Source organism: Moschus berezovskii, chromosome 9 (genome assembly GCF_049115385.1).
Source record: "Moschus berezovskii isolate FMDL1 chromosome 9, NW_MosBer_1.0, whole genome shotgun sequence".
Lineage (NCBI taxonomy): Eukaryota > Metazoa > Chordata > Mammalia > Artiodactyla > Moschidae > Moschus > Moschus berezovskii.
In genome coordinates this window covers 68,169,050-68,194,124 of record NC_142468.1, presented here as the reverse complement: position 1 = coordinate 68,194,124, position 25,075 = coordinate 68,169,050, and the positions used below count along the sequence as shown (strand labels likewise).

Here is a 25,075-nt window from a genome sequence, read left to right as displayed (position 1 = left end):
TTTATGTTCATAAATGCAATTACAGTCCAGGGCAGTTCACTCTTTATTGGCTCCATAAAACATGGGGAATAAGAGAAGTAAAAATGTCCTGACAATTCTCTCTCAAAAATCCAGACTTCCTCTTATAGGTCTCTCTGTATACATTACAGATTAGAAGGGAAAAAAGGAAACAACTACACAACTATGAAGCCTGAAGGCTGCTTTCTATGGAAGCACTTGGCTTTAAATGTTGCCTAGAAAAAGTGCTTTTCCCTACATCAACTTAAGCTTCAAATACCAAGAATGTTTTGGAAGAAGTGGGTACATACAAAACCCAAATACTTTCTGGATATCAATATAAATCACACAAAACTGATCATAGGAAGAGAATCACGTTTGTGTAGCACAGGATCAGCAAAGAAATTCAGGCAGGCAGGAATCAAAGGGCCTCAGTACTATCATCTCATTTCTACCTGTCATCTTTCTTTGGACCCTATGCCAGATTCTGACCTTTGATAACTTAATAAAGTAAGGATGTAAGCTTATATAAACAGTTGTAGAGAAACATCACAAAGAAGATTTAAAGTCTTCTTCTTCTTTGAATGGAACTGTGAAAACAGTAGTCTTGCTAGGACAAGTGGTGAAAACAAGATAAAAACACAGAAGGGTAAGAAAAGTCAACCTCTTAGTGTGTCCTGGGCTAACTGAAAGCTGCCCCTTAAAGCAAATGGAAACAAGCTGGAAAGACAGAAGCTAGTTTTTGCTCTAACAGCAGTCTGGCCACATCTGTACTTTGCCCCTCTCCCTTCATGTATTTCTTTGTGGTTGTAAGAGAGCTTCTGCCTGGCTCTGATCAGGAAGACATGAAAGAGTGGAAGATGTAAGCAAAGTACACAGCTGCAGTGTTCTAGGAGAGCCTTTGCAGGGGCACTGTCAGCTATCACCAGAGGGCCCTGTTTTGATAAACAGGGTATTAGAAGGATCTAACAGCTGTTTAAAGTTGAAGCCACAATAGAAATTACTCCCAATCTACAAGTTAAGACTACAACTACTGAATGGAAGACATGGCACAAGTCACTTTTCAGAGGGAACATACTTATGAAGCACAGTCCAGGCAGGGCTGCTGAAGAAAGCTAAGAAGTTTCTTGATGCTGGAGTGTTAGGTTTCCCTTTGTTATATGGAGTCTATACCAAGGCGATAAAGCCAGATCAAATCTCCCTCCCAATCTGGCCCCAGCCTCTGAAAAACCTTCAAAAACCTTCACACAGGTGACAAATGGCTCCCTCTCCTTTTCAAATATTCCACGGTCCCTGTCCCTGCTACTGGGTGGCGGTCCCCCTGACAGATGGCCTGCTCCCATGGTAGTTTAGAAGCCTGGACTAAACAAGAGGAACTGCACAGACGACATCAGAGAGAGAAGCCACTTCTAGCTGCCGTACAGCGGTTCTCAAACCAACACAATGCAAAGTGAGGGACACTGTCTTAGGAAAGCTGGGACCACAGATCCTCTTTCTAAATACTGAGCATTCTTGTTAAGATGTGGACCCCCTGAAAACTGGTTTATTTCTTTAAACACCACCTATTTTATTGCTTCTCTACTGTGGCACTTACTCGTGGACTGGCCACACACAAAAAAGATGGCAGCTCAGTGAGCAGGCAGCAACGAAGCGAGGAGGTAGCTGATCTCCGCTGATGGATGACCTGGTCTGAGTAGCCACTCACTGCTTGACAGTGGCTGCTGAAAACCAGAGACTACAAAACAAAGATGCAAATTAGTGCTATTGACAATTGTTTAATGTAACCAAAAATGAAAAAAAGTCACAGTCAAGGTTCATGCTAATTTCAAAATGTGCTTTTATCAGTGTACTTTAAGTAAATGCCATCTCTAATTCTACCTTTTTCTGGAAGTGAATAGTGTTTATTATAAATAGTTACAGCAAAGTTTTCATTAGACAAAACAACATTTTGTGTATCTCAGGGGAAAATTGGTTCATTGCTAAACTGTCAATACACACCCATATTTTGAGTTAAAAATGATGACCAACAATATTTCCTCCCAAATTCTTTTAGGCAGATGAGTTTAGTATTTCATGCGTGTACCAACAATGCTGTATAGTTCTAGCAAGGTTAGATGTTCTATTTATTTGGAGACATCAATACAAGTGGTCAGGAACAAGGAACAGTATCTCTTTAGTTTCTCTAACTACCATTTAAAAAATTAAATCCTTTACTTACATTACTGAATGAACTCATTTTAAGAGACTTAAAGCTCATGTTAAAGCTTCAGTTTGCAGTCATTCATATGAAAGATTTTTAAGTATGGAATATTCACATACAAAGAAGCAGTCAGTGGGGTTACAGTATACTGTAGATGCAGTTCTTTCTTCAGTTCAATGTTAGACACTTTATCTTTGGATCTTTGTTCTTGATTATTTATCTGTCTTACTGGTTTCTCAAGGCAAGTTAGTATACAAATAACCTTATGAATGAAGATAATACAAAAAACTGCAAGAAGAACAGTAACCAGGACCCACTGCCGGAGAATAACAGTTATAATCCCAGTACCAAGTGTCCAGTACCAAATCTCCTCAAAGCCTCTTTGTACCTATCTTCTCCTAAAGTACATGGGTTCTTCAGGATCACAGTCTGAAAGATGCCATCTCAAGTGTCTAGTAAGACAGGTGCATCATAACCTACCTTAAAGAAGCAATCAGCATTTTCTAAATAACAGTCATGAACAAACTGAAAGGCTTTAACTGCTTCTTGCAGGGTTGGGATGCCTTTAGTGACTTCTAATCACACAGTTCGTAAGTCTTTACAACCCTTTATTATGATGCTGGACTCATGTAGCTTTGACAGGTTTGGTAATTTTCTCCAGATGTTGAGGTCCAATCATTAACCAGGAAATAATGTTAATCTTCTGATATCATTTTTCAATAATATTTGTATTGTCTTTATTTAGCTTGCATCTGCACTGAGGATTTATCCACCTTTCTACTTATTTATCTCCATTATCATCTGAATGCCTGAGGATCATTATGAAGATTAATAGACCAGGTGTCACTCTGCTCTTTCAATACTGAACACTAACAAGCTAGGATCAATTACAAAAAACAAAAAAACAAAAACCCTATTGCTGACACATAGTTGAAGTTTTTTTTTAAAAAAAGAATACACACACACACACGTATATATAGCCAATTTTCTTGTTTTTTGGAAGTTCACTTCTGATTATTAGTTAACATTTTTTGCCCCTCTGGGGGTGAAGATAACACAAGCCTAGCAACTGCTGCTCATCTGTAGTATTTCAAGGCTGCTAGCTGCGGTGTCCACTACCACCCAGGTGGCTGAGATGGCAGCAGTGGCGGGCCTAAAGACTTTTGAATTCTTTACTAACTTGTAAAGACCAGCATCTAAACAGTATCTCAGTCAAGAATCTCAGTCAACCTCATTTTCAGTATTCTTAAATGGCAAAATCCAACAGGTAAGAGATGAATGACTATTTCCTTCAATTATTTTCTCTTCAGCACTGTACCTATTAATAAGAAAGGGATACAACAGTCACTACAGGGAGTCTTTTAAACACACTATTTTGCTTGTGATACCTTTCTAGAAAAAAGTCTAATGATAATTTATTTCTGGGGTGGTCATTCCTAAATTAGGATGTGTTCATTTGTCTTAGCTAGGTTAAGATGGGATTCTCATTTGGCGTCACTAAATCAAGGTGATCTACAGCCAATCCCAGATTTAAAAAATAATTCACTAGTTTAAAATGCTCAACATACACAAGCCTTAGCTTTTGAGAAACCCTGACTACTCCAAGTACATTTCACGCATCTATATTTTTCTAGATTATTTTCTCTTAATCTGACTTTATTACAACTTCCCCAGTACAGGTGGTCCTTGGTACCATACTGCCTCATTTCCTTCACACAATGACATGAAGGGCTAGGTACCGCTAGACACAGAAAAATTTAGTGCTTAATACAGAAGAACATAAAGGATACTTTAGACACTACTTTGTGGGATATGGGTGGGTGGGTGGTACAGAAAAAAAGGTTTATTACTTTTTTTAGTCTATTTTGGCCTGAAACAGATTAGAAAAAAAGAATGCCACACAATGAGATGTGACTTGGCAATAAAATGGTCACAGGTTTTGCTCTTCTGTTGTCCCTTCCTCATGTCCTGGACTATCTCATTACTCCGTGGGCACTGGGAATTGTGTGTCTTGCTGCCAGCACCATAACATGCACACAAGTGAAGGCAGGCTTCGTTAGTCTTCTGGCGCCAAGCAAGTCTCAAGCGAAAATCACAGAGCAGTATGACGGGCCCCACAGTGGCACGCTTCATGCCACAGTGTAGCAGAGAACACACCATTATCTGCATTTCCCCCTCTGATACAGACTTGCCCACTGAACAAGGGGCCATATTTGTTTTCCATGTCTTATTTAGAATTAAAGAGTACTTACGCTAATGTTAGGTCTTCATTACTTAGAAATTAATTTTCTGCTTTTGCTCTTAAAGAACAAATCAAACTCATATATAGAGAAATTTCTCACTTAAAATCAAAGGGCACAGTGTTTATAGACCAATTGCTAAGATTACATGGATTCTATTTTCACAGATGGAAATACAGAAAAACTCTGAAAACAATGGTTTTCCAGAGCTTTCCACAAGGGGTGCTGGCAGCTCTCATGATTTCAGGAAATGATATAGATACTGCAGTTGCAAAATAACATCTAGCGGAGGAGTTTTTGGAAACTTCCTGTTTGGGAGATTCTTCATCAACAGCCATTCAAAAGCTCTCTAAGCATTTAATAGAGCACAATGTTTAAAACTTAAAAAAAAAATCACTTTTTCGAAAACAACTCTTTACGTTTAGATTCTTTTGTATATTTTAAACTGCAAAATCTGAAATGCCCTCAATTTCTATGAGTTAGCTGGCTCACTAGAGCTGTAGTGAGCCAGTTAACTCATGTAATACCTAAGCAGACCATTACCATGACAACAGTTTCACAGAGACTGGGATGGGAAATGAAATCGACACTGTACCCTTTCTGCCAATTTCCATTTTTAACATATTATTTAACTGGATATAGTATACAATCTGTTCCGCCTCCCTGAAAGATGGCTCAATGGTATTTCTCCTACAGATTCTGGTTTTTGTCTTTAGTCTTCAAAGCAAAATAAGATTAAAAAGAAAAAAAAAAAAAGATTCATGTGTATGAGACTTGCACTCTAACCCTTACAAAACCGTACAAGAAAGGAGCTCCGGTGAGAGCCCACAATGGGGAGGGAGGTATGTGAGAATGAACTCACAGAAGTTTTGAGCTAAATACTATTCCTTCTTGATCTCATCACCAGTAAAGCAGGGTAGAGAACAATGAGGGTTAGTGGCTTCTGTATCACAAGCATCACAAGAAAAGGATAATCAGAAAAGCACTTACATCAAGTAAGAGATTTTAAAAGGCCCTAACATTGTTCGAAATACTCCTAAAGTGTCATCTGATTCGTGTCCTTAGCCTAGTTTTTAGTTCCTTGATGTTTTTGTATACCGCCCCCAAAGCCAGTATTATGAGAATGGTACTTCTTTGAACTCTATAACACAGGATTCAAATTTAACATTCACTGCTGGGTAAGAAGAAGAGTTTTATAGGTATATTCAGTGGGGAAAAAAGAGCTTCCAACTGTTAAGATTCAGTCACATCCACAAGTGGCAAGAAAGATGGGAGAATTGGATTATACTGCTGAATATAACTTAGGTAATATGTGATTTAAAGATAGACTACCAAGAAAAAGATGACAACATGTAGGTAAGTTAACATTCATTAACTTCATCCTCAGAGGAATAAGAAAAAAGTGTTCACCTTGATCCGATGATAGGAAGCTATATTTAGGAGACAGGCGGCTGGAACAATACCTACTACTATTCATAACATAAAATACATGAAGGCACAGAAGAGAAAAAAATCAAGGGTTTTCTGCAATAAGAGGATAAAAGTGAATATGGAAAAAATTAATTCAAAATTAATCTGATAGCTCCAAAGGAATTTTATTCAAAATTATTACTTGAAGGCTTCCTTGGTGGCTCAGTGGTGGAGAGTCCGCCTGCTAATACAGGAGACAGGGGTTTGAGCCCTGATCCAGGAGGATCCCATGTGCCATGGTGCTACTAAGCCTGTGCACCACAATTACTGAGCCTGTGCTCTAGAGCCTAGAAGCCACAACTACTGAAGTCCAGACATCCTAGAGCCCGTGCTCTGCAACAAGAGAAGCTACTGTGATAAGAAGTCTATGCACCTCAACTAGAGAGCAGTCCCCACTCTCTGCAACTAGAGAAAAGTCTGCACAGCAATGAAGACCCAGTACAGCCAAAAATAAAAATTATAAAAAAGTTATTATTGGAATAGTTTAAGATAAAGTATCCTGGCACTCACTTTCAATTTTAGCATTTCCCTTTGTCTCTTCTCTCAGGTTTGTTTGCTTGAGAATAATCCCCAACTTTACTTTTACGACTCATTTTGAACATGGAATCAGGATTCATGTTTTCCCATCAAAACACTGAAACAAATTTGCATTTACTATGCATATAAAACAAGGCCACCCTACTTCATAGTATCACAAAAGAAAGCAAAACAAAGGAGCTGGAGAAATAGCATCTCTACAGCATTATGTTTCCAAATAATCAAAGTTCATAATCAGAACTAAGTAGGCAAATCAAATGAAAATGCAAGATAAAAGAACAGAGCCTGCAATGAAAAAAAATTGTTCACAAAGAGTTAGGGCTTATGAGCAATGAATTTTGGGCTGAAGGTAAATGGCATATATTGTACTGTATTAACGGTTCCCCAGCTGACATTTGCTGTGGCTAACAAAACTGTGAACAGACAGGTAACATAGAGAGCAGGGAGTGATGATGCCAGCATCCCTTCCAATTTAAGAACTTTCATAGTATCACAGTCAGAACTCATCTATCGCCTAAGCCAAAATCTCCCAATAGAGAATACCAAAACAAACTTGGTATTGAAGTAACCAATATAAAAGGCACTGAGGCTCCTTCATACTCTCTCCTGAATCACTCACTCTAGGGGGCTTCCCTGGTGGCTCAGAGGTTAAAGCGTCTGCCTCCAATGCGGGAGACCGGGGTTTGATCCCTGGGTCGGGAAGATCCCCTGGAGAAGGAAATGGTAACCCACTCCAGTATTCTTGCCTGGAGAATCCCATGGACGGAGAAGCCTGGTAGGCTACAGTCCACAGGGTCGCAAAGAGTCGGACACGACTGAGTGACTGAACGGAACGGAACGAGTCCTCCAGCCAAAGTGGGCACCAAAATACCAGGCATATAAGTGAGCTGGTACTATGGCTCCAGTCAATCTTTCAGGTAACTACAACCGTAGCTGATATAATGAGTGCAACTTCATAAAATTTTCTGAGTCGGAACCACCTACCTAAGCTGCTCCCAAGTTTACGACCAACAGAAACTATGAGATATTAAAAATGTTCACTGTTTTATGCTGCTAGGTTTTTGGGTAATTTGTTTTATAGGTATAGATAACTATTAATACTACTGGGGTAATATCCATAATTGACACCCTTTTTGCAATTACTCTTTGAGATGTCTAAAAATTAGCTTCTTTTTGCTGGTATATGGAGAAGGCAAAGGCACCTCACTCCAGTACTCTTGCCTGGAAAATCCCAAGGACGGAGGAGCCTGGTAGGCTGCAGTCCATGGGGTCACTACAAGTTGGACACGATTGAGCAACTTCACTTTCACTTTTCACTTTCATGCATTGGAGAAGGAAATGGCAACCCACTCCAGTATTCTTGCCTGGAGATCCCAGGGACAGGGAGCCTGGTGGGCTGCTGTCTATGGGGTCACACAGAGTCGGACATGACTGAAGTGACTTAGTAACAGCAGCAGCTGCTGGTATATTTCTTACTCCCAAGAAATGCCTCTAGATCTCAGCTCAAATGCATGGCAAAAATAACCAATGTACAATAAACTCAATGCATGACCAAACAAGTTACCAATGCCACCCATATTTCCCAAGGAAAGTTAGAACTCTTCAGAAAATTTTATTTTAAATAGAGAGGAAGATTATACTTCTAATTTTAAGTTGGAGGACATTCCCTCAGATAAGAAAACATACACAATTCCAAAGGGGAAAAAAAAAACATCCTCGTGGTCCACTGGCTAAGACTCTGAGCTCCCAATGCAGGGGGCCTGAGTTCAATCTCTGGTCGGGGAACTAGATCCCACATGCCACAGCAAAAAGTTCACATGCTGCAGCTAAGGCTCCCACACTTGCAACAAAGATCGAAGATCCCAAGTGCTGCAACTATGACCGAGCACAGCCAAATAAATTTAAAAAAAAAAAGACAAAATTGAGGGATTTTTTCCTTTGGCTATGCCACTTGGCATGTGGACCTTAGTTCTCCAACCAGGGATTCACCCCCTCCATTGGAAGATGGAGACATAACCACTGGACCAACAGGGAAGTCCACCAAAAATGGCAAAATTATTTAATAGCATTTTTTTTTTAATGTTCAGCTTGGTTTCAGTCTTTCTGGATCTTGTAAAATATTCTTTGTGTTTGAGAAGTAGCTTTCTATTAATTAAAGAGCACCTACCTGAACAATGGATCTCTACCATTTAAAAGGACAATTAATCACTTTTGCATCCTTTATCAATCATCTTTGATCAATCATGTTTGATTTCCCTTTTAACTGCCTTCTTCCTTTTTCGTCTTCAAATCTGAGTCTCCTTTCTCTTATAAACCTCAGCTTTAACCCAACGGTCTCTCCTGAAAGGTCTTCCTATTCTTTTTAATTGTCATCCTTCATTACCCACTTCCTAATCAGAATCTCTCTCCTTGGAAATCCCTGCACCTGGGCCTTCTCTATTCTACCTGCACTCATAACATCAAAGAGTTCCTAATCTCACTCTTAAGTGTTCACCTGGAACTTTACTTTAATACTCTCCTCATCACAGATCCCCATGTCCAATCTTTCCTGTTGTCATAATCTTAAGATTAGTCATCAAATACCAGTGGCAGAGATCACCACTGATGAGCTGTAATGATGAGTGATTTAACAGCCTTCCTAAAACCAACTACCAGATTATTCCTTCCCAAAGCTTGATAGTAGCCACCAAAACTTTATCCCCCCAGGATTACAACTGTAGCATCTACTGGAGAAGGTGAGCCAAAAAAGGTTGAAACTCCTGGTTTAACATCTACATCCCAACAGACTGGCATTCAAAGATTTCTTTGGAAGAAAGGTGACTCACTTATCCAGCCTTTTTTCTCACCACTGCTCTTTATTTTGGCTCAAATCTTTAACTTGGAATATTCTTCCTCCTATCTAGGTCTCTACCATTCAAGATCTAATTTTAAACAATACTATTGCTATAAAAGAGTTTTTTTTTGTCTGTTTTAACCTAAAGTGATCTTCCATCCTGAACTTTACCACTAGTCATCTACTATTATTTTGGCAGTGTAATTATGTCTTCAACGCTGATCTTGACTCATTTTTTATTTCTAAAGTCCTTTTAATTTTGTGCATGTCTTTTTACTATATGCATGAATGATTTTTCAGGCTAGATAATAAGAGACTATGATTGTTAACACACCCCACACACAATAGGCACTGAAGCGTGACAGGTTCAAAAACCACATGAATTACAGTACTTTCTCTTTGGAGGAGTAGACTGCCATTGGGGGAAGGCTTACACTGAAGGAGCATCAGAAAAACCCAACCTTAAGCTAAGATCACACTCCACCCCTGGAGATTCTTTCAATCAACAAGCTCTTCTGATAACACATACAAATAATGGACACATTTGAATGTTCAATCTCATTGGCCCTTGGGATCAAGCAAGTGAAAACAGCAGGAGAGAAAGGGTAAAGAGTGTGTGGGGAACAAAAAAAGGAATACTTTCTCCTGTAAACAGTTCTCTCCTCTATTAACATTTCTTACTCAATTAGGCATCTTTTGCTGTCTAGGTCAGTGGTCTCCAGAGAAATTACAGCAAGCTTCACAATGTAAATAATATTAATATGTTATTTGTATATCATTTTAAATGAAATAATACACAGGTACTGGCAAAATGGATAAAAATGTTTTAATAACAGGGGGGCATAATCAAGACACATGAGGCTAGTAGTGTTGCTGGAAAGAGTTTAAACTTAAACAGATGAGCTGATTCTAAATTTACATGAAAATGCAAAGGGCCAAAAACGGTAAAGGCAATACTGAAGAAAAAAAAAGAGGACCTGTGCTACCAGTTTCAAGTCTTATCATGGAGCTAGAATTATTAAGATAACTGGTACTGGTCAAGGATAGACTAAAGGACTAACAGAATAGAACATGATGAGAAACAGGCCTACACATATACAGCCACCTGTCTGACAAAAGTGAAGCTGTAGTGCAACAAGGATGGTCTTTTCAACAAAAGAAGCTGGGTCAAGTGGATATAGATAGCTATAAGTAAAAAGAAATGACAACCCATAACATACACTAAAAACACACTTTCTTGCAGATTTGAATGGTAAATCAAAAAAATTTTTGGAGAAAAACAGAATAATCTTCATGACCTCAATAAAGACAAAGATTTCTTGCACGAGATACAAAAAATGCTAACAATTCAACAGAAGACAGTACTGAGAGTGAAAAAGTAAGTAATAGGTAGTACAAAGAAAAATAAGCAAGTGTCTTAAGAAGCATTTCACCAAGGAGGCTATCCAAATGGCCAATGAGCATTAGAAAAGGTATTCAATATCATTATTCACAAGGGAAATGTAATTTCAAGCCACAGTGAGAGACTATAACATAGATGGACTAGAATGAGCACACAAGACAATGTCACACAACTTGTGCACTTTCCCATATGTATGTTAATATCTCTAGGATAGCCAAGGCAACAAGAGAAAGGTTAAAATTTTTAATATATTATACCTATTATTTCTTCCTGTTTTTCTAATCACCTGGGCCTGTTATCTACTAATGGAAAGCAAACAGTCATATTTTCAGAATCAACTTAGCTACTTCTTAGATTCATGAATTCAAATGGTTATTAATTAATATCATTAGAAAAAAAATTTTAACTCTCTAATCATTGACTAGGGTATTTCCTCCCCTCTCAAGCTTTAATGACCCACAATTATATGTCAGTCTTTTTCTAACCTTTCAAGACTTTTCTTGTCCTTCCTGAAGTTCTAATTCACCACAGGAATGACAGCAAATACCTTTCAAGTCATATTTTCAGGACATATATTGAAACTAGTAAGCAGTTATAAATTTGCTTCCTGTGGAAATAAAATTTTTCTCTCTGATTCCACAGTAATAGCATCCCTGTATAAGCAAAGGGATCTTTCAGAGGATCTGTAAATTGTATTAATAATGCCAGAATTTTTTCGTAGATCTCAATGACAAAAGGCACAAAAGCACATACATGATGAATTTATCACACACAAACAACAGACAAAAAGAATTCAAGACAGGGGACTTCCCTGTGGTGGTTAAGAATCCCCTTTCAATGTAGGGGACATGGGCTTGATCGCTGGTTGGGGAACTAAGATCTCACATGCTGTGGGGCAACTAAGCCCTCGTGCCACAACTAGGGAGAAGTCCATGCACCACAACGATAGATCCCACATATGACAACTAAGACCTGATGCATCCACAAATAAATAAAAAGAATCCAAGACCTTGTATTTAAATCCTATCAACAAATCCAAACATTATCAAGACAGATAATTATTACACTGAAGTCTTACTACTGTTGTCCATACTTGACAAGTTACCTTCCCCCCACTCCAAAAAAAGACTCATTTTTTGTAAAAAAAACTGTAAATTGGCAGGATTAGAGGAAGTGTGTTTTTCATATATGTATGTATGTATGCTAAAATGTCATGCATCTTAAGTTTTAGCTTTTACTCTATACTCTTAACTAATAAACTCTAGAAATCTGTTTTAAAGAATTAAGTATTCAAAATTTCCTTCTCTACTCTTCTTGCAAAGCAGGCAATGTCATGTTCTCTAAAAAAATATTTCTTGAATAAGAAAAACTTGGTTTGGAGAAATCAGTGTGAGAAGCAGTATGACAGTGGCGAGAGGCATATTCTAACAAAGCCACTCTTGGGGGAGAGTTTCCATAATAAACTATCTGCTCAGGTTTGAATCAGGTTTTTTGGCTTTTTTGCAAAATTACTTAACTTTATTTATATGATTTTTGAATAGGAGGAATATAACAGGTACATGCCAAAATATACCAAGACAGTCATCAGTAGTAGCTGATCATAAACTACATGTCAGAGTAACTCTGCAATGAAATATGCGTACTGCTCTCTGAGTAATTTCTGATGGTCTCTTTCACATTCAGAAAGTAAGACCCTTCCTTAGCCCCAAAATGTCAGTTTCTTTCCTTACTATTACACAGAATGATTCAGAATCTTTCTACATGGTGATTCTGTTCATCTAGTCTTGATTCTTACGTAACTACAAGTGGTATAAAATATTCTTGTGAGTCACGGCCAGACTGAAAAAGCCACAGTTATAATGGGCTTTATTCATTGTTACACATGGAGCTTCAACAAAATGATTCTGCAATCAGAACCCAGTCTAACCTTTAAGGCTAGATATCATGTAAAGATCATTCTACTTAGTTGAAAGCAAGTATTTCTTAGAAAAGATACATCAACCAACTCTGGCAAGATACACGGCCTGGTTGATATTTCAACATACGTATGTTGGAGATAAGGATGATGAGAGCCAAAGGAGAAGAGCATTTCTACACATCCATGATTAGCTTTCAGCTACCTGTGGCTCAGTAACTCGGTTCTACATGCTAAGCTACAACAAAAGCACATGTCTACCTACAACACGAAATAAAAGTAAATCTAACTTTGGAAAAACCAATTTCACATAAAGCATTCTGCCCATATCCAAATTTCTCAAGAAATTAACTGATTGAAGGACAGCACGGAACAGGTACTCTGAACACATTACTCTATTTTCAGAAAGCAAACAACACAAATAACTGATGCATCTCTTTCAGTGTTAGGTAAGATTGAAGCATTGACATAATAGGGCACAACAAACTCCCAGAGGCAATAGTGCTTTCTGTATCAAAAATAAAACGAGTAAAAAATTGTATCTGTAGCAATACATAGTATCAAATGTAAGGAAATCAGTCTATAAGAGGTTAAGCAACTGTCTACCAAACATAGCTGTATTTACTAGAAGGAAGTCACCCTGATACCACTGACTATATTATTCCAAACAGAATTGGAACCCAATTTTAGTTTCCTTCTGCATTACTGATCTTATCTTGAGTCCAAAAAGGTACATGGAGCAAACACTTGAGAAAGAAACTGGGAAACAGAAGAAAAAGAAACCACATGGGTTCTTCAGTGGACAGGGGGCAAATACTAGATGCAGCCAAAGAACATCCTACATTCTGTAGCAGTCGCCTGTGTGACTGACGACCCCTTACATTTTCTAGAGGATACAAGAAAATTTCTACCTTTCTAACTTTTAATCTTGTTGAAGAACTATAAAATATAAACATACAAATCGCTTCTCAAAATTCTCCAGCGTTATCCACTTCATTCAGAATAAAACACAGATCCTCAGCATTAACTTATAAGGTCCCACATGATCTGAACCTGCACCTATCACCTATCACTTTCCCCCTTACCTACTATATAAAGGTGAACAATTATATGAAAAAGTGTTCAACATCATTTTCCATGGAGATGAAACTGAAAATCACAAATTCAAAAAATGAACTGACAGTACCAGGAGTAGGCAAGGAAGATGAACAGTAAATCTCTCACACTGCTGGTGGGAGTTTAACTTTGTAATACCATTTTGGAAAAATATTTGGCAGTGGATTGTTGTTCAGTCACTAAGTTGTGTCTCGCTCTTCGCGACCCCATGGACTCCAGTATGCCACGCTTCCCTGTCCTTCACTATCTCCTTGAGTTTGCTCAAATTCACACCCACTGAGTCAGTGATGCTATCCATCCATCTCATCATCTGCCACCCTCTTCTCCTTTTGCCTTCAATCTTTCCCAGCTTCAGGGTCTTTTCCAATCAATCATATCTTTGCATCAGGTGGTAAAAAACTGGAGCTTCAGCTTCAACATCAGTCCTTCCAATGAATATTCAGAGTTGATTTCCTTTAGGAACGACTGGTTTCATCTCCTTGCAATCCAAGATTCAAGAGTCTTCTCCAGTACCATATTTCAAAAGCATCAATTCTTTGGTGCTCAGCCTTCTTTATGGTCCAACTCTCACAAGACTAGTGGAAAAGCCAGAGCTCTGACTGTAAGAACCTTTGCCGGCAAAGTGATATCTTTGCTTTTTAATATACTGTCTAGGTTTGTCACAGCTTTCTTTCCAAGGAGCAAGTGTTTTAATTTCATGGCTGCAATCATCATCTGCAGTGATTCTGGAGCCTAAGAAAATAAATTTTGTCACCGCTTCCACTTATTTGCCATGAAGTGATGGAGGCATGATCCTAGTGTTTTGAATGTTGAGTTTTAAGCCAGTTTTTCCACTTTCCTCTTTCACCTTCATTGGCAATGGGTACTAAATCTAAACATACACATGTGTGATGATACAACAATCCCACTCCTGGATATAAACGCCAAGGAAATTAGTGCTTGCATTCATCAAAATGAATATGTACAGCACTTTTATTCATAATAACCCCAAACTGGAACCAACCTAAATATCCACCAGCATTAGACTAATGAACTGTGCTCAGAAACAGGCAATGGACCACTTCACAGCATTAAAAAAGAATATCTTCTTTTTGGTGGTCTGTTCTGAATTTGAGGTTTCAAATGGGAGGAAGTATGAGAGAGACTTCTGGGTGCTGGGAATATTCTATACCTTAACCTAGGTAGTTGTTACACAAATGAATACACAAGTGTAAATTCACACATATTTTAAATGTGTACTTTAAAATATGTGTACTTCCCAGTAAAATTATGTATAAACTATATATTAAAATATAAATACACATATACTGTACACACACATAAAATACCTATTAAGTTATATGTAATAAGTTGTAACAATACACTGCTTTCACTCCTCTGGGAACTTTTTTGGATGCCTCAGGTCATCTTTTACCTCATTACTTTTATTGACTGAAAGAAAAGGGGAGTACTACACAGATAACTGATGCTGAAATAATTGCTTACCTTTAACAAAGGGCAGCTGGAAAGGTTGGGAAAGGAGAGTGGAAAATTAACCCCAAGAAGGAAATCCTTGTTTCTCAGATATTTCTCCTGGCTCTCCCCTTCCGGGTCTCCCCAGGAGCGCAGCTGATGGAGCCTGTAGGAGGCTTTCAGAGACAGGAAAAGAGCTAACCATCTGAAACAAACCACAGCAGACATGCTTATTCAGTGCTCCATGGAGGTTTGAGGGTAGTTCATAGCAGCGAGGAACCTTGTCTCTCATTAACTGTCTCTTCTGTCAATCTTGGGCATTTTAGACACAGTTCTTTCAAAGTCGCTTCATACTTTCGTTCTATGAATTCTATCTTTGGCATGAATTGGGTTTGCTACTATGAAAATGAAAACCCTCCGTAAAGCTCCTCTTAGCGTTAAGGAATATTCAACTCTTATTGCAAAACCTCTCATAAAAACATCCTGTTATAAAGGTGATAAGCCTCTCCTAATGAGGTCATTATTTTTTATACAAATATAATACAAAGCAGTACATTAAGTAAAAGCCATTATTCCAAAGAATAAGAACAGAGAACTAAGTTTTCCAGAACACATAAGGCAGGTTATACAACAATCCCTACTAAGAAAAGGAATCATCAGCCATCATTTGCCCTGAAGAAACAAATAAAACAAATTTCCACCTAGAAATTAAGACTTGAAGACCTTCTGGTAGCATTTGGGAGAAGAACCTAAACAGTTTTTATTTAAGGTATAGCATGAAGCATTGTACAATTATTAAATTCTCAAAAGAGAGTTATGATTTCCTTATAAAACTTTAATTCTTAATACAAAAAGAATGAAAGGCTCTGTAAGATCTTATAATACTAAATATTTAATTTCACAGTATTCAACATTTGCCCCTATTTATTCTCAATTGTTCTCTCATCAAACAATGAACAAACTTCTCACCTGGCTAAAAGTCCCTGAAGCATGAGGTTTGCCATTTCAGCTGGAGATACATCAATAAAGCGAAGGAAAGAGAAACAGCTTTCTTCATTAACACCTGGAATATCAAAGAACAAAGTGAAACCCAACAGAAAACCAAGAGACAACACTCAACTAAAACCTGCTGAACTGCTGAATTTTGACTTAAGAATTTAAAACTATTCTAAAGGTTCCAACACAGCCACTTTGACAGAAGACAGAGTGTCATATTTTTGTACCACAATCACAAGTAAAAGAGGCATGTATGAGATATGACATATATGGGCCAGAGTGGAGTTGGCTCATCAGTTAGCTCTGGGGTTTCGGATCCTTGGCTAACTGCCTTTCTCTTTTTATTGTGCCAGGAAAAGGAGAAAAAAAGGAAAGCACAGAGGTGAAAAATTCTGAACTTCTGCCTCAATACTGTGGACAATGCTCAAAGTTGAGCAGCCTCCTTTCCTTGGACTAAGCAGGAGGGACCTAAAGAATCAAACTAACAAGAGCCTGCACTGTCTCTATCACACCTTTATTCAAGGGTGTAAGAAATTTTTAAGAGACAGATATAAAATAAAGATGGAAGGTCAATTCAAAAGGAAAGAAATTAAAAAAAAATTTTTTTTATGCTTTCTGTTTTAACCACAAAGCCTACTAGCATCTACAGATGAAGACAACTAACTTACTTAAATCTTATCAAGATTATAAACAAAACCCTAGCATTCAGGCAAAGCCACTATTAGTTCCAACTCAGCAAAACAAAGAACATCCTAATAAATCCTTGGCATGCTTTCCTTCTCAAAGACCAAAACACCTACCTTTTCTGTGAAAGAGAGACTGTTGGATATAGTCTGGTGCAAATGGAGAAAGAAGAACCCTTAACCACCTGTAAAGTAAGTAAAATAAAATAAATCCAAACCCAAATATAAATATCAGGAAGTTAACTAAACTGGAGGTTCCAAACTAAAAGAATCTTTGAAGGTTTAAAACTGTTTCTACTTTTGAGGATTTTGTTGCCAGGCAAAAATGATACCATATAAAATACTAAATATTTACTAAAGGTAGTAGATGATAATACAGGTTCAAAGCGGTCTCATTTTATTTCACATTTCCAGAAACACAGTTCCAGCACTGCAAGTTGCCATACACTATATTAAACAAAACCACGACAACTCTGTTCTGTTAATCCCCTTGCCCATGTAAAGTATTAGCCTGGAGCTATCACAGACAAAGAATTCTAAAATTAAACCCAAGAAATCTGTCTCCGTTTCAGTAGTGTTAGGCTAGATGTTGTTGATTATTTTGATAATATTGTTTATATAGTTTCTATACAGAAGGAGCTTTCTAAATCTATGGTTCTTAAGTGCAGGTGTACACAAGGCTCTTTTGGGAATTTGTTTAAAAAATTCAAAAGCAATTGTTAAATTTTCAAAATAAAATTATTATTTTCTGAGTGATTCTGCATGCAGAGGTGCAGAATGGACCTATACACCTATTTTCTGAATGGAAGTGGTTTCCAGCATATTACCATTAACAACACTTCATTTTTTTTTTTTTAAAAAAAAACACCAAATCTGTCATTGCTGATTCTGGGAAAAAGGTAAATTTGGTTAATTTGAAATAGAATCAGTTTTTCCACAAGTGCTATTCCAAGTGTGAAACAAGACACTACAAAGCAATTTCAATACTTAGGCAGATATTTGTTGATCTCTGTTGGGACAAGTACATATTTGCACACAGGTGAACATTCCTCATTCAGAAAGGGAACTGCAAGTAGTTAGGGCCTTTCAGGTCATCCAGTTAAACTCTTGATAGTACACAGACCCTATCACAAGACCCCTCAACAAACAGTAGTCCATCCATTGCTTAAATCCATCACTGTTGTGGAACTCACTCTCAATTAAGTTTATTAAGCCACAAAACCCCAAATTACAAAAGCACTCTTAGAGCAAAAAGATATTGATATGTGCTCACCTGTCTCGTGAATGGTTGAAGACCCTGATCTGTCCATGACGGTAGATAAACTTTGAAATCTGGTATGGCTTTAGGGAAATATGAAATGGAGACCAAGTTTCTTGTCGTTCAAATAATTCTGGGTGATTACATACCTAAGAGAGAGGGAAATGATAAAGAAAATAATGTTATGAGCAGACATCACTATGAAGCAACGGGGGAATCCTAAACCCTGCATGTTTACTTTTATGAATATATACATTCCCATTTTCATTCTTTAACAGCCTTTGTTTATTTGGCATCAAGGCTAGATAGTGCCTCTTCCTTGAAGTGGGTTAATAAAGACAACTCTAGGGCGGCTGACCTAAGCTCTTACCTTCCTAAACTGCATGACCAGATTCATGAGGCTGCTGGTGGTTGTCTGTGCTTGCTGGGTAGAGCCCATAGAAGACTGCAATAAATCCTCAATGGAAATTTTGTTCTTCAGTGCCTGATACAACAGTTTCTGTCGGCTGGTCAGTTGGCAATACATCAGAATCTCAATCTAAAAATCAATAAGGACATTTATATTTTGAAGAACAGTTTATAAGAAAGTTCAGTATTACCATAAACTTGGAAACTCATGCAAGGCAGATTATGATTGGCAAGAAAACAGTATCCATATCTCAAGAAACTCAGTATCTCTATAAACCTATGATGTGCCTAACTATCCAAAATATGAGCTTTTCTTGATCCTCTTCCCTTGTCACTCTCTCTACATGCTGTCCATGGGCAACCTCTTCCATTTCTAATAGTACCAACTACCATCAATCACAGTAACTTGCAAAAATTTATTTCCAAACACCCCTAAGCCCCATATTTCCAACTACCTACTAAAATAGTATCACTCAAACAGTCTGCGGCAATTGCATTTGTGACGTATCAGGAAAAAAATTTCTCATTCACAATTTACTTGATTAACAGCATTGTCATTTACTAAGCTGCGCAAAAAGAAACCTCAAAAAGTGAGCTCTGATCTCTTCTCTTTCATACCCCAGGTTCTATCATTTTCTAAGTCCCTCAACTCAACCTGGAAATTATTCTCTAACCACCCTGACATACCACAGAATCTCACCATATCTAACTTAGACTGCTATAACTATGGGAGCTTCCTGCCTCTAGTCTCTCCTGGTTCCAAGAAACCTTCCATGCAAATCTTTAAAGTACCCAAGTGCTGGAAAACCTTCAATGTAAGTTACTGCCTATGGTAAAATATTAAAAATTCTACTGTAGGCAGAGGCCTCCCATAGTCTAACTCACTGTATTGTCCCAATCTCATCGTGTTCTCCTGTATTTCTTAGCAACAACAGTCTGAATAATGTTTGCCACACATGCTGCCTATTTGAATACTGACCTACCTTTGTGTTCATTCTTGTTGCTTAGCATCCACTTCCCACCATATTTCCTAGTAAAAGCCAACTCATTCCAGATCTAGCTCACATGTCATCTCTGCTTTGATGCCTTCTCTAACCTTCCCTAACAGAACTATCCCCTTTCTGTGTTCCCATTATACTTCACATAGATCATCACTGTATATCCTATGATACAGTACCAGCTATTTATATATTCATCTCCCTTGGAAATCTGAATAGAACCTAGAAGCTGCATCTCTACATTATCAGTTGCTCACAGACAGTAATAGTTCAATAACATCAGTTCAGTTCAGTTCAGTTCAGTCGCTCAGTCGTGTCCGACTCTCCGCGACCCCATGAATCACAGCACGCCAGGCCTCCCTGTCCATCACCAACTCCCGGAGTACACTCAAACTCATGTCCACAGAGTCGGTGATGCCATCCAGCCATCTCATTCTCCGTCGTCCCCTTCTCCACCCGCCCCCAACCTTTCCCAGCATCAGAGTCTTTTCCAGTGAGTCAACTCGTTGCATGAGGTGGCCAAAGTATTGCAGTTTCACAAATTAGAAACATTGCTAATGTTTAAGAAAGTTATAATACATGCAGTAGCTAAGAACCACACATCTTCTGATCACCTCATTAATAACCACTAAATAAGAGACATTATGATGCTGCTTTATTTTTAAGCTTTTTCTGATATAAAAGCCTCAAAGATCTATTATTTTTTAATGAAGTATTTTCTATCAGGTACATCTGCATGATACTTCTATTTAGGCAAAATCAGCCAGTTTCACAAAATGGCCATTTCTTTAAAGGAATAAAACAAAGATACACTTCTTTCCCTCTCTTTGAAGGTGTATGTCACCACCACAATCCTATAAGTTACTAAATTTCAAACTGATCCAGCCTCTGGCAGGGACAGTGAGAACCACCTGATGTTATCAAGAACCTGGAAAGATGCCTTTTATACAGACAGGAGAACTGTGAGAAATAGGTGTAATCTATGTGAGGCAGGAAAATACTCTAAAGGAGTAAGAACTGGGAGAAAAAAAAAAAGACGAAAGGAGAATATTGGGAGGATTCACAAGCGATAACAGAAAATTACAGAGGTCGGGTAAAAATTCAAAAAAGATACTTATGAACCATAATTATAGACTTTATGAGAATAAGTAATACAACTCAAAGCACATTAAACTTCTAAACCTACCTCTCAGTCTGCAGAAATACAGGAGACAGAGGAAGGAACATGTCAGAGAATACCACAACGATGCATTTAGCAAAATTCAGTTTGTGGAAAACTCGGGACAGTTTCTCTAACAAAGAATTGCAAAAGGGAAAAAAGAAGGGTGGGACTAAAAGATATCTAAGGGACATATCACCCAAACACTATATATGGACCTTGTTTGGATCCTGACCTCAAAAAGTGAACACTTTAAAAGAGAAAGAAAGAAAGAAAAAAGCATACACAAAGACAACTGGGGATATCTGAGCACTGACTGGGAAGGTGACACTACAGTGAAGTAACTTCTTTCTTTGTAGAGATGATAATGATATGTGATTATGTATTTTAAAAAACACCAAATCTTTTAGAGATACATATGAAAATATTTATAAATGAAACAAAAGACATTCAAGATCTGCTTCAGAATAATCTAAAGGGGTGAAGAATGGTCATGGGTTGATCATTTAGGTTATATGGAGGATTCATCATACTATTCTTTTATAATATTTCAAATTCTCCATAATAAATAGTATAAAACAAAAAAGAAAAAAACTATTACTTGCCTTGATTATTTGACTCATCTTAAGTCTCTGTTGACCCTCCCAAGTTTAAAGGTTTTCTCTCAAACTAATTACACAACTAAACATTTACCAAGGAATTTTTTTTACCTTGGAATCTTAAGTTGGTGTTTAATAAGTCCTAAACTCACAAGATCAACTTTCCTTACCTTGTCAGACAATTCATTTTCCACATCTTTCTTGATTCTCCTCAGCATAAATGGCTTCAATATCATGTGTAAGCGAGAGAGTTGATCTGAAATGGCAGGAGACCCCCAAGCAAATAATACATTATATCAATTTAACACAAACAAAAGAAATATCATGATCACCTCTCACTAAACACCTCTGGCATCTTCCTGTAGTCAATTGGGCAAATGTGTTTTCCTATCATTTACTCAGACCAATAAGGATGACTCTATTTTTATCAGAATTCACCTTCAAAATGTTTTAAGAACATTTTATCAACAATAGGGTTCTAAGCTGGGAAAGGTTGGGGGCGGGAGGAGAAGGGGACGACCGAGAATGAGATGGCTGGATGGTATCACCGACTCTGTGGACATGAGTTTGAGTGAACTCAGGAGGTTGGTGATGGATAGGGAGGCCTGGCGTGCTGTGATTCATGGGGTCGCGGAGAGTCGGACACGACTGAGCAACTGAACTGAACTGAATGCAAGCTATATGGGACTCCCAGTGTTGCCTCAAAATCATTTTTCAAAGTGTGTCGGCATATTAACAACATGTAGTATAAGAAATTACTTAAGGACTTTTCATAAAAGTACTCACTCTCATCTATGGCAGATTTGTTTTCGGCATGGCTCTCAATGTCCTTGGAAAACCATTCATTAAATTCCTCATGTGAATCAAATAACGTTGGCATAATGAAATGCAACAGAGCCCAGAGCTGGAAACAAATGAAAAGTAAAACAGCTACAGAGCAACGAAATGACAGGATGTGAAGACATAATGAGTTGAGAGAGAGAGAGAAAGTGAGCTTGCAGATTTGTCTATCTGTGTCTAGGTGCATGTGTATGTGTGACTAAGTGAAAGTGTATAAGCACATGTCTCATCAACCAACTTTAACAAGGCACCGTAGCAAAATGTGGTATTTTTCAATTAATTTCACACTCAAAGTCTCAAAGTCCTGCTCAGATTTTGCAGTGAGACAGTTTTAAAATTTATACAAAGATCCATTCCACAACTGAACACAGTCTGAGGTAGCAAAACTTGCTAATAATAACTCTAGATCAGGGATCGGTAAATTATGACTTGTGGTGCCAAGTCTGATCTGCCATCTACTTTTATAAATTAAACTTTATAGTGGAACATAGTCATACCTATTCTTTTATGTATCATCTATGACTGCTTTCACATTACAATGGAAGGCTGAATAACTGTGTGGTGACTATATGGCCCATAAAGTCTAAATATTTACTAATAGATTCTTTATAGAAAGTTTTCTGATTCCTATTTTAGATGACAAGAAAGAATTTTAGCTCCTCTCAGTGTTAAAGAATATTACCTTTTCATTCTAGTATAAAAATATCTCTGCATTAGATGAGTAGCATTCTTAATGTGATCATTATCTATTATATTAAGTACCAAAGAATAAAGAAATTTACTTGCCTTGCGCCAGAAAATAAGAAAACAGTAATGATGCCTCCTCTGCACCGCCCCATAAAAAACCACATAGGGCAAACTCTTCCTTTTACATGGGGATTATAAGTTGTATATAGCTGTAACACTCTGGGTGGGCCTGGGTAAAGAATTCCAATCTGTTACTAGTGCCTACCTCTGCCATGGTGTTCTGAATGGGGGTCCCAGTTAACAAAAGCCGATTCCGACACTGAAACTGCAAGAGTATCTTCCAACGAACACTGTCCAATAAAATGAGCAGTAAATTCCAAGTTAGCAGGAAATCTTTATTCGCCCTGCTGAGAACCCTTATTTCTAGAAATGCTTTTCAAAAAATAACAAACATTCAGAATCAAGCTATCAACAATAAACACAACTGAAAAATATCATTCAACAAAGCTGAAGATAGGAAATTTCAAAGGAATTGACTTCTCTATACTGAAAACATGATATTAAGGTATTAAAATTTTAAAACATCCTCAAATAGGCAGTGAAAGTGAAAGTGTTAGTCGTTCAATTGTTTGCAACCCCATAGACTATAGCCTGGCAAGCTTCTCTGTCCATGGAATTCTCCAGGCAAGAATACTGGAGTGAGTAGCCATTCCCTTCTCCAGGGGATCTTCCCAACCCAGGGATCGAACCCAGGTCTTCTACACTGCGGGCAGATTCTTTATGATCTGAGCCAGCAGGGAAGCCCAAATAGGCAGAGTAGGATCCGTTCAGGCTTGATAAAGTCCTTCACTATCTTTAGTCAGTTTTGTTGATACAAACCATATAACTGGTGGCACTAGTGGTAAAGAATCTGCCTGCCAATGGAGGAGACCCAGGAGTCACAGGTTCGATCCTTGGGTTGGGAAGATCCCCTAAAGGAGGAAATGGCAACCCATTTCTGTATTCCTGCCTGGGAAATCCCATGCACAGAGGAGCCTGGTGGGCTAAAATTTATGGGGTTGCAAAGAGTCAGACACAACTAAGCGACTGAACACGCATAGTAGAAAGTTTTGAAATTATTATTCTATATGCTTCTAGTGTGAGTTTGGAGGGAACAATGGAAAATGAGAAAGGATGTGAGAAGAAAATACAAAGTGAATCTATTGCTCCTGGTCACAAACATGCCCTACTTCAAAAGTGTGCAACAGGAAATTATGCTCTTCAGAGAATGGAAAGGTCCATGGAAAATACTATTCTGCCAGTTAACATGGACTTCTAAGAAAGTCCTACGAATTCACCAAGAGTTAATAAAATCCATCAAACTCAAGGTCTAATACCACTGAGTAACACTTCACAGCCAAGCACTCATTTACTATTCAGTTTGGGAGCTTAAACGTATTAGAACATTTTAAACATGTAACTTCCAATTAAAGGATTCTTGGGAGTCTAATAACCATCCAGGGACTAGGATAACCTGCACAAAATAGAAGAAGCTATAATCCACCGAATTTAACATTCTGCTTCCTACTAAGATCTGTAAAGTAATCCCTCAAGCAAAGGGCAGATACCCCTTCCTCCACAGAAAATTTTCTTAAAGAACAAAAATCAGTTAAAATGCCATAATTATTGAGTGGGGAGGAAGAAGCTGAGAAAAATCCTCACACTCTAAACATTAATATTTATATTCCATGCAAAATAAGAATGTATGCCTTCTGGTCAAATACATGGTTTATGGAGATACCACATTTTGAATTCTCTCTGATCTTCATTCTTATGTGCGTATATCACACACGTATCTGTATGTCCTCAGTCCACAGACTTTATTTCTATTACTTGCATTACCTGGAACTACTCTTGAGTGCCTGAGCCTCATCCAATACCATGTACTGCCACTTGACTCGCTGGAAATACTTTACATCCTGTACTACCAGCTGGTAACTGGTGATAACCACATGGAAGGGGGCATCCTGAGTGTAGAGGGTCTTCTGTAAATATAAGAGGGCAAGGGTGAAAAGAGAAACCTAAACAATTCATAATAAGACAATGAGGAATGGACTGTATTTCCTAAGGCCAAGAAGTTTAAGATAGCCCTAAAGATATATTTCTCCCATGTAGGAGATGTGTAGTGAATTAAACCATAATTGTTTTTAAAGTAGTCACCTTAATCACAAACCTTGTTAAAAAGTAGTTTTCAGCTTATTAAAGAGAAAAGTTCTTAATCCTGGCAGAATGTTTATAACAGGAAA

At 37.9% G+C, this 25,075-nt stretch overlaps 1 protein-coding gene across 2 annotated transcripts in view; it reads right to left on the bottom strand.

Moving 5' to 3' along the window:
- INO80 (INO80 complex ATPase subunit) overlaps positions 1–25,075 on the bottom strand; it is a 124,207-nt gene that overhangs the window by 43,463 nt on the left and 55,669 nt on the right. For both annotated transcript variants that reach the window (XM_055437456.2, XM_055437455.2), the window contains exons 16-25: positions 24,672–24,814; positions 23,056–23,140; positions 22,050–22,167; positions 21,434–21,519; positions 18,470–18,637; positions 18,115–18,248; positions 16,959–17,026; positions 16,132–16,225; positions 15,196–15,367; positions 1,592–1,732 (exon numbers count right to left, since the gene is read on the bottom strand). In XM_055437456.2, the coding sequence (XP_055293431.2) occupies positions 1,592–1,732; positions 15,196–15,367; positions 16,132–16,225; positions 16,959–17,026; positions 18,115–18,248; positions 18,470–18,637; positions 21,434–21,519; positions 22,050–22,167; positions 23,056–23,140; positions 24,672–24,814 (1,209 nt within the window). The remainder of the gene's footprint in view (positions 1–1,591; positions 1,733–15,195; positions 15,368–16,131; positions 16,226–16,958; positions 17,027–18,114; positions 18,249–18,469; positions 18,638–21,433; positions 21,520–22,049; positions 22,168–23,055; positions 23,141–24,671; positions 24,815–25,075) is intronic.